Here is a 15271-nt window from a genome sequence, read left to right on the forward strand (position 1 = left end):
CAGTGCCTTTAATGCAGTAAAATGTCTGAAAGCGCTTCACAGGAGACAAGACGAGTTTGTTACAGACTGACAAATATAAACATCAACTGTAGAAATCCATGACCTGCTGGGTGTGGCAAGATGATATTCTGATGGGTTGAAGTAACTTGCTCTGGGCAGAAGGCAGTGAAAGAAATGGATTGCCTCATGTGCTACTAGGCACAGGAGATTAACTACGTTTTGAAAAAGGGTTCGACCCGAAACGTCGACTCTAATTTCTCTCCACGGATGTTGCCTGGCCTGCTGAGTTTTTCCAGCATTTTCTGTTGTTATTTCGGATTTCCAGCATCTGCAGTATTTTGCTATCAGATTAACTAACTAACTAGTTTAGTATCATCAGCAAATTTAACTAATTTGCTTTCAGTTTCTGAATTCAAGTTGTTGGTGTTAATTGGAAACAGTAGTGGCCCCAGCACTCAGGAGCTACCCCTCACTCCATTCCCAAGGTTTACCCTGAATCCCTACAGGAGGCCCTTGGCAGTGTCAGTTGCAGGGAATTCCTGGAAATGTGACAATAAGTTACAGGGGATCCCTGGAAGTGACAGTTACAGGGATCCCTGGAAATGTGTTGGTAGAGATGGGGCGGGGGGGGGGCGGGTGGTCCCTGTCAGCATTTGTGCACAGTACAGTTTAAAAACGACGGATATATATCACACTGCCTCTATCAGGCACATTGAAGGAAAGTCAAAAATAATTATAAAACATGATACACCATTGTAATAAATATCAGACAGTGATCCTGACGCAGCAATCGAACCTATCACAGTGTAACACATCAGGCATCCCACGCTGAATTTCTGCTCATTTGTCAGCTATTTTGCAGCAAAAACTTTCCGTAAATTTCCGCCCCACATTCGGTCTCTCACCCAAATAATGCAGGATTGTAGGTTGTTGGAGACTTTCAGCCTTTGGTTTCTTACCCAAGTGACCGTATCTTACCCAAGTGACCACTGACTAAGCCAAGGGGGCTTCAAAACCAAGCTCTATCCCGTCACCCTACACATTCCAGCAAGGTCATGGGGAGGGAGACCAGGAGTAATTTCCTCCAGCAAGAGCTGGTAAAACCAACTGTTGTGCCCTGACTGCCACCCTGGCAGAGACCCAGCTAACTTAGCAGAGATCGGGTACCGATCCCCGGGACCTGGGTCTGCTGGCTCAGTGCCACATCCGGTGGACCAGTTACACATTTAACCATCTAGGGAACTGCTCCTGCGTGTCATCTAACAGCTCCGTCTACAGCAGCACTGGCAGAGGCTGGAGCACAGCCTCTATACTCAGATTCGCCATCAATGAATGGCATGCAATGCAGGAGGACCCGCAGGTGGGGGAAAGTCAGGACAGAAAAACAGAATCAATAGCGTTTAATATATATATCTTAAAAAAAATAATTACCACAAGAGAGACTGGATTTGGAGATACAGCTGCTTCCATGTTAGAGGACGATGGTACAATGTTTCCCTCTGACACTCTTCTTCGCTTCCGTTTGTGCACTGCATCTTGTTTGCATACTTGAAAAGATAAAAGGTAGAGTACACGATGTTACCATTGTAAACTTTACTTAACCAGCATGTGTCCCAAACCTAATCTACGAGTATCACGGACACTTTCCTATTGCACTGGCTGGCACCGTGCACCTTATTCCCCTGCCAATTGCCAGGAGTACAATTCCAGGGATGTCAGCAGTGTTCAGTACCTTGCCAAGCGCTAGCTACTCATGTGTGAGCATTGGGTACGGTAGCATAGTGGCTATGATACTGGGCTAATAATCCAGAGAATGCAAGTTCAAATCCCACTATGGCAGTTCGAGAATTTGAATTTAGTTTTAAAAAAAAATCTAGAAACAAAAAGCTGGTATCAGTAAAAAAAAAAGTGACGTGTACAACAAACAAAACCCAACTGGTTAATTCATGTCCTTTAGGGAAGGAAAGCTGCCATCATCACCCAAACTATATGTGACTCCAGTCCCCACACCAACGTGGTTGCCGAGCAAGCCACCTTCTCAGGGTAACTAGGGATGGGCAATAAATGCTGGCCTTGCTAGCGTTGCCCACATCCCGAGAATGAATAAAAAAAATTCACAATGGCATCAGTGCCAAGTCCAATCCCATCAACACCTGAAGTCTTCGCACACACAGCCATAGACACGCTTCTCATAGGGGGCCACTGGACAGCAAGCAGGAGTTGGAGCCCTGGCCGATTTTCCTAATCTCACCTGTTGCACCAGCTGAGATCACTAACTAAAACACAGATCAGCGATCCTGGGAACTTTGTGCTCAGAATGGTTCAGCTAATCGCTGGACAAACTGACTGAGCCAGCAGGGCAGCCACTGATAGTCTCTGCTTATTCCACTCACTCCCCGCCACACAGACCACAGACCTACTTTCCAGCAGGAGTCATTAGATAGTGAGCAGGAGCAGGACCAGGAACTCAATCGCTCTCCCCCACAACCAACTGTAGTACCCGTACTGCCACACTAGCTGAGATCAGCAAACCCAGCGTAGATCATGGAGCAAAGCTGGGATCATCCTGGTCTGTTTGGCTCAGTCACAATGGGCAGGGAATCCATCAACAGATCCATTAGGGGAGTTTTTTTTTATTCGTTCATGGGATGTGGGCATCGATGGCAAAACCATTTATTGCCCATCACTAACTGGTGGTGGTGAGCCACCTCGCCTTCTTGAACTGCTGCAGTCCTTGAGCTGAATGGACTCCCACAGGGTATATTTCTTTGTAGCAGTTTGATACAACTGATTGGCTTGCTAGGCCATTAAGAGTTAAATTAAGTCAACCACATTGCTGTGGGTCTGGAATCACTTATAGGCCAGACTGGGTAAGATTTTCTTCCCTAAAGGATATTAGTAAAGCAGGTTTTTTACGACAATCTGTAGTTTCATGGTCACCATTACTGATACTAGCTTTTCATTCCAAATTTATTTTATTAACTGAATTTAAATTCCCCAGCTGCCATGGTGGGATTTGAACTCATGGATCATTAGTCCAGGCCTCTGGATTACGAACGAGTCCAGTAAGATTACCACTATGCTACGTATCCCCAGTGGTACCGTATTTTGTGGGAATATCTACTGCGTTGTGTGAGGGAACAGGTAAAATGTTGTCTCACCTGATTTAGATGCTTCATTACAAATCTCTGCAAAAGGTCTGTAAAAGATGAAGAAATAAAAACAAGTCATTGCCTGTCCAGCTAGCAATGAATAAAGTTAATTCGCTATTGGCAGCTCTTTCCATTTTCTTTACTGGCAGGACTATCAAACCTGGCGATGTGCCTCCATTCATCTTTAATTAGTCTTGCAGCATGCCCTTGCTCAAGCACCATGTGAAATACCGTCTCGTTACATTCACCAACTTTAGGTACTAGCTTCAAGATTCTGCATTAGCATTTAACTTCCAAGAGCATGTAATCAGGGGATCAGACCGTACAGACGCTCTGCATAACTGGGACAGAGTACAGTCCGACTTCAAAACACAGCAATCCAGGAAGACTGGGGTGGCCACCCACACCCACTGGAAGTCAGATGTCGGTAAATGTGGCTGCTAAATGTTCACGCAGCAAGGTCCCACAGTTACCAAATGAATAAATACCAGATAATCTGTTTTTGATAAGTACTGGTTGATGGATAAATGTTGGCCAGGACACATGGGGAACTTCCCAATACTGTTCAAATTCTACCATGGGAACTTTTACGTCCACCTGTTTAAAGCTTAACTGAAACACGGCACCTTGAACGATTCAGTACTCCCTCAGTACTGCACTGAAGTGTCAGCTTGGGTTACGTAAAGTCTCCGGTGAGGCCTGAACCCACAGCCTGCTAACTCAGAGGAGAGAGCACACCTACACGTTTTAAAAAAAAAGAAACTGGAATTGTAGCTTAATCTTTATTCCTGATATCAAAGCTCAAATGTTGATTATACACAGATGATCAAACAATTTGGTTACAATGTCATGGATCTATAAATCAGTATTGCAAAAGCTAGAAATGGTCATGTCACTGAACCAGGCTGGACAAATTCACTGTGAGGTGGTGTATTTTGGTAGGAAGAATAAGGAGGCCACATGCTCCTTGGAAAACAAGACTCTAAATTGGGTAGAGAAGCAAAGGTATCTAGGGGTACAGACACACACATCACTAACAGTAGTGATGCAGGTTAATAAGGCCATTTAAAAAAAAAGAAAACAAAGCACTGGGGTTCATTTCCAGAGGGACAGAAATGAAAAGCAGACAAGTTATGTTTGACCACAGAGCTACAACTCCAGCCACAGTGGAGGGTAAGGTTTTAGAAACAATAATCAGGGGAAAAAATTAACAGGCACTTGGAGAGGTTTAAGTTAATTAAGGAGAGCCAGCACGGATTTGTAAAAGGCAGATCATGTTTGAATCATCTAATTGAATTTTTTGATGAAGTAACAGAGAAGGTTGATGAAGGGAATGCAGTGGATGTTGTCTATATGGATTTTAAGAAAGCGTTTGACAAAGTACCACATAAAAGGCTGGTTAACAAAATTGAGGCTCATGGAATAGGAGGGTCAGTGTCAACTTGGATAAGAAATTGGCTTAAGGACAGAAAACAGCGAGTTGTGGTAAATGGTTGTTTTTCAGACTGGAGGATGGTAGATAGTGGTGTTCCCCAAGGGTCAGTGTTAGGACCACTGCTTTTTTGATATATATAAATGACTTTGGTATTGGAATACAGAATAAAATTTCAACATTTGCTGATGATACCAAACTTGGGACTGTGGCAAACAGTGAGGAGGATACCAATCGACTGCAACAGGATATAGATAGGCTTGCAGAATGGGTAGACAAGTGGCAGATGAAATTTAATACAGAGAAGTGTGAGGTGATGCATTTTGGCAGAAGGGATAGGGAAAGGCAATACAGACTTAATGGCACAGTTCTAAAGAGTGTGCAGGTACAGAGGGACCTGGGGGTTCATGTGCATAGATCTTTGAAGGTGGCAGGACATATTGAGAGAGTAGTTAGCTTCATAAATAGAGGTATTGGGCAGGATTTTCATTGGGCCGTGGAGGCGGGTGGGCGGTTAAAATTGCAAAAACTGGCGGGCGGGCTCGACCCCACCTCCATGCAATTTTCAAAAATTCGTGTCTGATGGTCCAAGAGGCGGGATAAGCCATTAAGGCCCTTAACAAGCACTAAATTGCCTCTATAATGCCATTTTGAATGGCCATTGCGAATTTAACCCTTTTCCCACGTGAAATACGACGGTGAAACCTGGCAGGAGCACAACTGGATTGCTGCAGGTCAACCATTAAAGAGGAAATTTGATCAGCCATCATTTGCAGGTGGCAGTACTTTGTTGTCTCAGGTCTGGGGGAACTTTTAGAAGGCATAACCACAGCTGTGGAAGTTTGGAGCCTGACACCCATCTCCAGTGTGACCTCCTGGGAAACCCCTCTCGCCACCTTCACTCAGCGCTTCCTCAACTGAGGCATCTACCAGAAGCATGGGAGCCATTTATTTCCTTCCCTTCTGGATATTAGATGAGGCCGAACAACAGTAGCAACAACAACAGCAGCCCCAACAGCAGCAGCAACAACAGCAGCAGCTCCAACAGCAGCAGCAACAACAGGCGCGCCAAGCTGCTGCTCACCCACCTGAAGATGCACAGGCCAGAAGGGGCCAGCGCATGGAAGCCCGTCGGCACAGGAGATACCCCCCAAACAGGGTCTACAGACACAGGGTCAGCTATCTCAACATGTCTGAGCAGCAGTGCCAAAGGCGGCTCGACTTTCGTGAGAGGTAGTGGGTGACAGCTGCGCAATGCTGCAACAAGACCTGCTGCCCAGAGGACGAGGTGGACAAGCATTACCAGTGGCCGTCAAAGTCACCACCGCACTCAACTTTTTTGCCTCAGGCTCATTCCAGGGATCAGCAGCAGACATCAGCGGCATCTCCCAGGCGGCCGCACACACTTGCATCATGCAGGTAACCGATGCCCTCTTTGCCCTCGCGCACAATCACATCCATTTCACCAAAGATCAAGCAAGTGTCACGGCGCGTGCGGTTGGATGAGCTCATCTGGCAGGCTTTCCACGGGTGCAGGGCGCCGTTAACTGCACACATGTGGCCCTTAAGGCATCCCATCGCAATCCAGGTATTTTTGTCAATCGCAAGGGCTTCCACTCCGTTAACATTCAGCTGGTGTGTGACCACAAGAAGGAAATTTTGCATGTTTGTGCCAAGTACCCTGGCAGTTGCCATGACTCCTTCATGCTGCACCAGTCTAGTGTACCTCCGCTATTCAGTCCGCCAGACCAACTTAACGGATGGCTACTTGGAGACAAGGGCTATCCCCTGAGGATGTGGCTAATGACGCCGTTGAGGAGACCATCCAACGAAGCTGAGGAGAGCTACAACTCCAGCCACATGTCCACCAGAGCCATTATCGAGCAAACCATCGGTTTGCTGAAGATGTGCTTCAGATGCCTGGATAGATCAGGTGGAGCCCTGCAGCACTCAGCAGCCAGGGTCTCCAGAATCGTCGTGGTTTGCTGTGCACTTCACAACATGGCACAGCGTCGTGGTTTGCAGATTCCTGAGGACCAAGTGGCTCCTCACATATCCTCCTCAAGAGCGAAAACGAACATCCTGCAGAGGCCCATCAACCAGCGGCAGCAGTACACGAGAACATAGCTGCCCGGGATGCAAGGAACGCACTCATCTTGGCCAGATTTGCTTAGCCTAGCCACTCAAGCACTTTTGCCTCGCATCTTCTTACCTGGGCATCGACAATGGCCATGAACCAACTGATTCCTAGCAGTTTGACCACCATACTGACAATTGCAAGTAATCCTAAGCCCTCAATGTGGAAGTCCCATTCGCGAAATTACACATGCCACAACTACTGCAGTAGCCATCAGATTTTTTATGTACATGATTCATATGATGGCTTTTACACATAAAACATCAAATTTCACCCAAGTGACTACCCTTGTGACTATTTGTGCAGTATCTTTCTCCTATGCATGCTCCTACATGGTGCTTCCCATGTGGCTTCAGCAGATGTGGAGGCCCCTTGCTCAGTTTCTTGCTGCTCCTGTCTCGACACCTTTGGCGGGCGTCCTCTGGGGTGGCAAACCTGTGAGGGCTCGTCAACAGTCTGCTGCTCCTGTGGCTGTGCAGAGGTTGAGACGCCGATCTCAGTTGGGTGTGGACTCTGGTGGGGCTCTGACCGAGGGCTCTGCAGTGGCATGGAAGTGTGAGCGCTTGGAGAGGAGCCCCCACTTCCTTGATGTCTGCCACCAACTTCCCTCTCATGGGTCAGGTCACCCTCAGCGCTTGCAAGTGGCTTGAGAAAACCTTGCTGCACATCAGGGGGGCCATGGGGACCCGTATCTGCACTGGCAGTCCTACTCAGAGGGACTGCCATGAAGGTCTGGTTTCTCTGTTCAATAGCTGACCATTGCTCCTCCAGAGATGTCAGTCTATTCTGAACACTCACCATGTTTTCAACACTCTGGCGACTTATCACCTCCTTGGAGGTTGCCATCCTTTCCATGGTGATGCGTTCATGCACCGATGACTCCACAAAGGCTCTGCTCATGTTAGCGAGGGACTCCTCCATTCGCTCCACACTCGCAGCGACCCTGGAGACAAAACCTGCCAGAGACTCCTGCATCTTTTCCTGGAGTGCCATCACCGCTGATACTGTGGATGGACCCAGAGGCAGAGGGTCGACATGCAGCTGAGCCGAGCTGGCAGAGTCCTGCGCCCTCCGACTAGGACTCTCCACTGCTGTCCCTGTCTCCACAATCTGCTGATGCTCACTTGTGAGCTGTGATACACCAGGTGACAACACTACTCTATGTCCTGAAGGTCCCACCGAGGTGTGAGTGCCTGCGCTGGTGCTGGGTGCGCTGAATTCTGCTGATGCTGCGCCCTCAGAGGTTGCAGCTTCCTCTGAGCAGTCTGGAGGCTCAGCCTGTTCCTCCTGGCTAGTGGGGACGGGTGCTTGCGATGGTCCTGTGGGGGAGTAAAGGAAAGAGTCAGAGATGTGATGCCAAGGTTACATGCACATTGCATATTGCAGATGATTATTAGTCCATCTGTTAGAGCTTCTGAAACTTTATCAGCGACTCATGCAATGTCAATGAGATGGAAAACTATTCTGTCACCAGCTTGGTGTGATGCACCCGTCTGTCTGTCCCCCACATGCGCGTCGTCCTCCACTCCCACAATCTCCAGGCCCGCCTCCTCCCAGGGGGTGAGGTGGGCTACTGATGATGGTGGCCCTCCTCCTGTCCTCGCTCGTTCTCTTTTATTGTGAGCTCTCTTTTCCTGCAATGAGGGAGACAAGTGGAGGTTGAGTGAGAATGAAGGAGTGAGTGTAGAGAATCCATAGCATAGATGCTTAGAAGGAGACAAAGATGGAGTGAGGTGGCAAGACCAAGGGCCCTCCCTGTGTGTTGTCAGTTGTTTTCATAGCATCACAGTGATAGGGAGTGTGAGGGCTGCATAGTCGAATAGTTAGGTGAACGTGACCATAGAGAGAGAGGGAATGGGTAAGGGTGCATGGATGTCAGTGTCAAGTGGGATGTGGAGGAAGAGATTGCTAAAGCTGAGTGCTGGTGAGGCGAGGCAATGGGGATCAGATTGAGAGTGATGGGAAATTCATACTCACTTTTCCAGTGCGCAGAAGGTCATGAAATCTCTTCCTGCATTGTATCCAGGTTCTGCGGGTAGCCGATAAGGAGTTGACCTCCTCTGCCACTTGCAGCCACACAGCCTTTGTCTGCTGGGGAGGCTTCTTCCTCCCTGATGAAGGGAATAGCACCTCCTTGTGAGCTCTTGCTCCCTCCACTAAAGCCTGCAGGACAACGTCGTTGAACCAGGGTGCAGAGCTCGGTCTTTCTGTGGCCATTCTGCTTCCAGCTCAGTGTATCAGCAAATGCCAAAAGGTTGGCAGTCTGCAGAAGAAGCAAGGCTTGTTGTAGACCTTAAATGCAGCAGCAATGATGACGTCATCGGAGGCGACTTTCAGACTGGAGAAACTCATTTGCCACGGGTTCCCACATGCTGGAACTCAATTGGGCAATTTAGTTCAAATTGCATCAATCTCCCACATCGAATTAGATTCGTGTGGATAACACGAAATGCGGATTACACGACACCAACCCGCACCTGAATGAAAATCCAACCCATTGAGTACAAAAGCAGGGAAGTTATGCTGAACCTTTATAAAGCTCTGGTTAGGCCACAACTAGAGTATTGCGTCCAGTTCTGGTCACCACACTTTAGGAAGGATATGAAGGTCCTTGAGAGGGTGCAGAGGAGATTTTTTTAAAATTCGGTTTTATGGGATGTGGGCGTCACTGGCAAGGCCAGCATTTATTGCCCAACCCTAATTGCCCTTGAGAAGGTGGTGGTGAGCCGCCTTCTTGAACCGCTGCAATCCGTGTGGTGAAGGTACTCCCACAGTGCTGTTGGGGAGGGAGTTCCAGGTATTTGACCCAGCAACGATGAAGGAACGGTGATATACTTCCAAGTCAGGATGGTGTGTGACTTGGAGGGGAACTTGGAGGTGGTGGTGTTCCCATGCGTCTGCTGCCTTTGTCCTTCTAGGTGGTAGAGTCGCAGGTTTGGGAGGTGCTGCCGAAGAAGCCTTGGCGAGTTGCTGCAGTGCATCTTGTCAATGGTACACACTGCAGCCACGGTATGCCGGTGGTGGAGGGCGTGCATGTTTAAGGTGGTGGATGGGGTGCCAATCAAGCGGGCTGCTTTGTCCTGGATGGTGTCGAGCTTCTTGAGTGTTGTTGGAGCTGCACTCATCCAGGCAAGTGCAGAGTATTCCATCACACTCTTTACATGTGCCTTGTAGATGGTGGAAAGGCTTTGGGGAGTCAGGAGGTGAGACACTCACCGCAGAATACCTAGCCTCTGACCTGCTCTTGTTGCCACAGTATTTATGTGGCTGGTCCAATTAAGTTTCTGGTCAATGGTGACCCCCAGGATGTTGATGGTGGGGGATTCGGCGATGGTAATGCCATTGAATGTCAAGGGACGGTGTTTAGACTCTCACTTGTTGGAGATAGTCATTGCCTGGCACTTCTGTGGCACGAATGTTACCTGCCACTTATCAGCCCAAGCCTGAACATCGTCCAGGTCTTGTTGCATGCGGGCATGGACTGCTTCATTATCTGAGGATTAATTAAGAAGGGGAAAATAGAATATGAGAGTAAGCTTTCAGGGAACATAAAAACTGACTGTAAAAGCTTTTATAGATATGTGAAGAGAAAAAGATTGGTGAAGTCAAGCGTAGGTCCCTTGCAGTCAGAATCAGGGGAATTTATAATGGGGAACAAAGAAATGGCAGACCAATTAAATACATATTTTGGTTCTGTCTTCACAAAGGAGGACACAAATAACCTCCCAGAGATGTCGGGGAACATAGGGTCTGATGAAAGGGAGGAACTGAAAGAAATCAGTATTTGTAGGGTACTTAAGGAAGTGGCCCTAGAAATAGTAGATGCATTGCTGATCATCTTCCAACATTCGATGGAATCTGAAACAGTACTAATGGATTGGAGGGTAGCTAATGTTACCCCACTATTCAAAAAAGGTGGTAGAGAGAAAACGGGGAATTACAGACCGGTAAGCCTGACATCGGTAGTGGGGAAAATGCTACAGTCCATTATAGAAGATGTAATAGCAGAGCACTTGGAAAACAGTGACCGGATCGGACAAAGTCAACATGGATTTACAAAAAGGTAAATCGTGCTTGACTAATCTACTGGAATTTTTTGAGGATGTAACTAGTAAAATAGATAATGGAGAACCAGTGGATGTGGTGTATTTGGACTTTCAAAAGGCTTTCAATAAGGTCCCGCATAAGAGATTAGCATGTAAAGTTAAGGCACATGGGATTGGGGGCAAGGTATTGACTTGGATAGAGAACTGGTTGGCAGAAAGAAAGCAAAGAGTTGGAATAAACGGGTCTTTTTCCGAGTGGCAGGCAGTGACTAGTGGGGTACCGCAGGGATCGGTCCTTGGACCCCAGCTATTCACAATATATATTAATGATCTAGACGAGGGAACTAGATGTAATATCTCCAAATTTGCAGACGACACAAAGCTGGGTGGGCGTGTGTGCTGTGAGGAGGATGCAGAGAAACTCCAGTATGATTTGGACAGGTTGGGTGATTGGGCAGATGCAATATAATGTGGATAAATGCAAGGTTATCCACTTTGGTGTCAAAAACAGGAAGGCAGATTATTATCTGAATGGCAATAGATTGGGAGAAGGGGAAGTGCAACGAGACCTGGGTGTCCTTGTGCACCAGTCGCTGAAGGTAAGCATGCAGGTGCAGCAGGCGGTTAAGAAGGCAAATGGTATGTTGGCCTTCGTAGCGAGAGGGTTTGAGTACAGGAACAAGGATGTCTTGCTGCAGTTGTACAGGGCCTTGGCGAGACCACATCTTGAGTATTGTGTGCAGTTTTGGTCACCTTATCTGAGGAAGGATGTTCTTGCCATGGAGGGAGTTCAGTGAAGATTCACCAGGCTGATACCTGGGATGGCAGGAATGACGTATGAGGAGAGATTGGGTCAATTGGGCTTATACTCGCTGGAGTTTAGAAGAATGAGAGGGGATCTCATTGAAACTTATAAAATTCTAACAGGACTAGACAGACTAGATGCAGGAAGGATGTTCCCGATGGTCGGGGAGTCCAGAACCAGGGGTCACAGTCTAAGGATAAGGGGTAAGCCATTTAGGACAGAAATGTGGAGGAATTTCTTCACCCAGAGAGTGGTGAACCTGTGGAATTCTCTACCACAGAAGGCAGTAGAGGCCAATTCATTAAATATATTCAAGAAGGAGTTGGATATATTTCTTAAGGCTAAAGGGATCAAGGGATATGGGGAGAAAGCAGGGACAGGCTACTGAATTTGGATGATCAGCCATGATCGCATTGAATGGCGGAGCAAGCTCAAGGGGCCGAATGGCCTACTCCTGCTCCTATCTTCTATGTTTCTATGTCTATGTTTCTATGAGGAGTTATGAATGGCACTGAACACTGTGCAGTCATCAGCAAACATCCCCATTTCTGACCTTATGTTAGAGGGAAGGTCATTGATGAAGCAACTGAAGATGGTTGGGCCTAGGACACTGCCCTGAAAACTCCTGCAGCGATGTCCTGTGGCTGTGATGATTGACCTTCAATCACCACAACCATCTTCCTTTGTGCTAGGTATGACTCCTGCCAGTGGAGAGTTTTCCCGTTCGATTCCCATTGACTTCAGTTTTACTAGGGCTCCATCATGCCACACTCGGTCAAATGCTGCCTTGATGTCAAGGGCAGTCACTCTCACCTCACCTCTGGAATTCAGCTTCTTTGTCCATGTTTGGACCAAGGCTGTAATGAGGTCAGCAGCCAAGTGGTCTTGGCGGAAACCAAACTGGGCATCAGTGAGCAGGTTATTGGTGAGCTTGATAGCACTGTCGATGACACCTTCCATCACTTTGCTGATGATTGAGAGTAGACTGATGGGACGGTAATTGGCTGGATTGGATTTGTCCTGCTTTTTGTGGACAGGACATACCTGGGCAGTTTTCCACATTGTCGGATAGATGCCAGTGTTGTAGCTGGACCAGAATGGTTCCAGGGATGAGGGAATTTAGCTCCAAGGTTAGGTTGGAGAAGCTGGGGTTGTTCTCCTTGTAGCAAAGGAGGTTGAGGGGAGATTTGATAGAGGTGTACAAGATTATGACGGGTTTGGATAAGGTAGACAGAGAAAGGCCGTTCCCATTAGCTGTTGGTACAAGGACTCGGGGACACAGATTTAAGGTTTTGGGCAAGAGATACAGGGGGGATGTGAGGAAGAACTTTTTTACGCAGCGAGTGGTGATGACCTGGAACTCGCTGCCGACGAGGGCGGTGGAAGCGGAGACGATCAATGATTTCAAGGGGAGATTGGATAGGCCCTTGAGGGAAATAAACTTGCAGGGCTACGGGGATAGAGCGGGGGAATGGGACTGACTGGATTGCTCTACAGAGAGCTGGCACGGATTTGATGGGCCGAATGGCCTCCTTCTGTGCCATAATGACTATGACTCTATGAATCTGTCTGCCAGACTGCTACATTTCAAAGAACCATTTTCTCTCCCAATAGTTGGCGGAGTTCCCATTAACAAACCTATAATCAAGAAGCTGCTCTTTTGTGCAAGCTAGTTCTGCAGAGTTGTGTGACCCAAGGGGTTAACAACTACTCCGACTTACAGTAAGCATCTTACAGGATTAAGTCCAGCCTTGTACCACACAATCTCACTCACTTCAAATGGTGGATATTAAACTTCAACAGACAGACTACAGTAGTTAATATTAATTAAATAACGGTATCAAGCACAAAATATTCAACAAAATGGTAACAAACAATATGAACATAAAGACAATCAGAAACCCCTATAATGGGTTAATTACCCTTTGTACAAAACATCTTTGTATGTAAATGGAAAAGCCTTTTTAAGCTTTTAAGGACAAAGTGCTGGATATCAACAAAGCAAATTCAGTTAGAACCATACAGCACAGAAGGAGGCCATTGGGCCCATCGAGTCTGTGCCGGCTTCTTGAAAGAGCTACCCAATTAGTCCCACTCCCTGCTCTTTCCCCATAGCCCTGCAAGCTATTCCTTTTCAAGTATATATCTAATTCCCCTTTGAAAGTCACTACTGAATCCGCTTCCATCACCCTTTCAGGCAGTGCGTTCCAGATCATAACAACTCGCTGAACTCAATCAATAAAAAAATCCTCATCTCCCCCTGGTTTTTTTTGGCCAATTATCGCAAATCTGTGTCCTTTGGTTACTGACCCTCCTGCCAGTGAAAAAAGGGCTTTGCTTTCATTACAGTGTTACACAGGTTGAAATGTCTCCCTCAAGCAAAAGGAGCCTTTCATCTGTTCAAAGTTTTCCGTATCCTGTTCTCTAGCACCCAGTTATATTGAACCAGATAATTTAATGGGAATATTATTCGGAACTATCAAAGCCACAAGGTGAAAATATACATGTGCAAGTGGAACTAAACTGGATAATAAAATCCAAAGGAAAATAGCATTCATCTCTTCTAGGAATGTACACTTTTCTAGGATACACACATTCACAATGAATTAGCTATTCTTTTACGCTGCTCCCAGGAAACCCCTGCAATTTACACAGGTGCCGCCATTAGCAATTTATTCAGTGAGCCACTGTTCTCTCTCGGATCAAAATGTATTTCTTGAACACGGAACATGAAACGAGCAAAATCCACATATTTGTGACCAGGTGAGCAACTTCCACGTGGAACTGAACGCACTGACATGGATTAATGATCAGGATTTTCACACTTACTGTAATTGACTTTTAATGATCATCCTAATTCGGTCTCTGGCTTTTAGGATTTTTTCCAGCCTGCTGAGATCGTAGGTGGTTGGGTTCCTAAAAAGGATGTCATCTGGTAGCCCATTCACTTCAATTGCCCCAGGATTATCTCGGATTAATTTGTATGGCACCAAAACAGGCCGATTCAGTCCTAGAGCTTCTCCTGAAAGATAATACAATACAGGTATAAACTACAAAGGGCTTTAAATCACCCCATCTCAGGATATACACCCAGTTTGGATGATGCTGTGCGCCTTCCCCGTGACATATCCTTATTGCATGCATTTATTTTAAGTATGTCCATGCAGTGGTCAGGGGAATGGTGGCAGTAAACTGGCACATTGTGTTGAGCTGCTCACTATACTGCTTGTGAGGAGCTCCTGTTAACTGCTGTCTGCCTTGTGAGGGCTCAGATCAGCGCTGGTCAGCTAGCTGACAACCAACTAGGGGAGGAGAAGAGGAAGTTAGAAACAGAACCTCAAGGTGGCTCCAAGATGACATGCACCGATGATGAAAACTTGGAATCAAATCAGCCCTTTGTGGCTAATCTGATAATTGACCAGCCAGACAACAACAACAGTTTGCATTTATATAGCACCTTTAACGTAGTAAAATGTCCTACGGTGCTTCACAGGAGCGTTATCAAACAAAATTTGACACGAGATATCAGAACAGATTGGTCAAAGAGGTAGGTTTTAAGGAGCGTCTTAAAGAGGAGAAAGAGGTGGAGAAGCTCACTAATGGAACCTGGAAGGGTCGACCTACCCTGGGGTGGAGGGAGGTCAGAATTCCCCTCACCTGGTTCCAGAAAGCCATGTAAGGCAATGCACAAATGTAGGA

The 15271-nt window shown here is 46.9% G+C and overlaps 1 protein-coding gene across 5 annotated transcripts in view; it reads right to left on the reverse strand.

The window, feature by feature from the left end:
* Positions 1–15271, reverse strand: part of gtf2ird1 (GTF2I repeat domain containing 1) — a 249451-nt gene that overhangs the window by 1794 nt on the left and 232386 nt on the right. For all 5 annotated transcript variants that reach the window (XM_085964304.1, XM_085964306.1, XM_085964307.1 and 2 more), the window contains 3 exons: positions 14402–14594; positions 3162–3199; positions 1432–1547 (listed from right to left, as the gene is read on the reverse strand). In XM_085964304.1, the coding sequence (XP_085820430.1) occupies positions 1432–1547; positions 3162–3199; positions 14402–14594 (347 nt within the window). The remainder of the gene's footprint in view (positions 1–1431; positions 1548–3161; positions 3200–14401; positions 14595–15271) is intronic.

The sequence above is a fragment of the Somniosus microcephalus genome, chromosome 22, assembly GCF_052327205.1.
Source record: "Somniosus microcephalus isolate GS21.2 chromosome 22, FLI_Smic_1.0, whole genome shotgun sequence".
Classification (NCBI taxonomy): domain Eukaryota; kingdom Metazoa; phylum Chordata; class Chondrichthyes; order Squaliformes; family Somniosidae; genus Somniosus; species Somniosus microcephalus.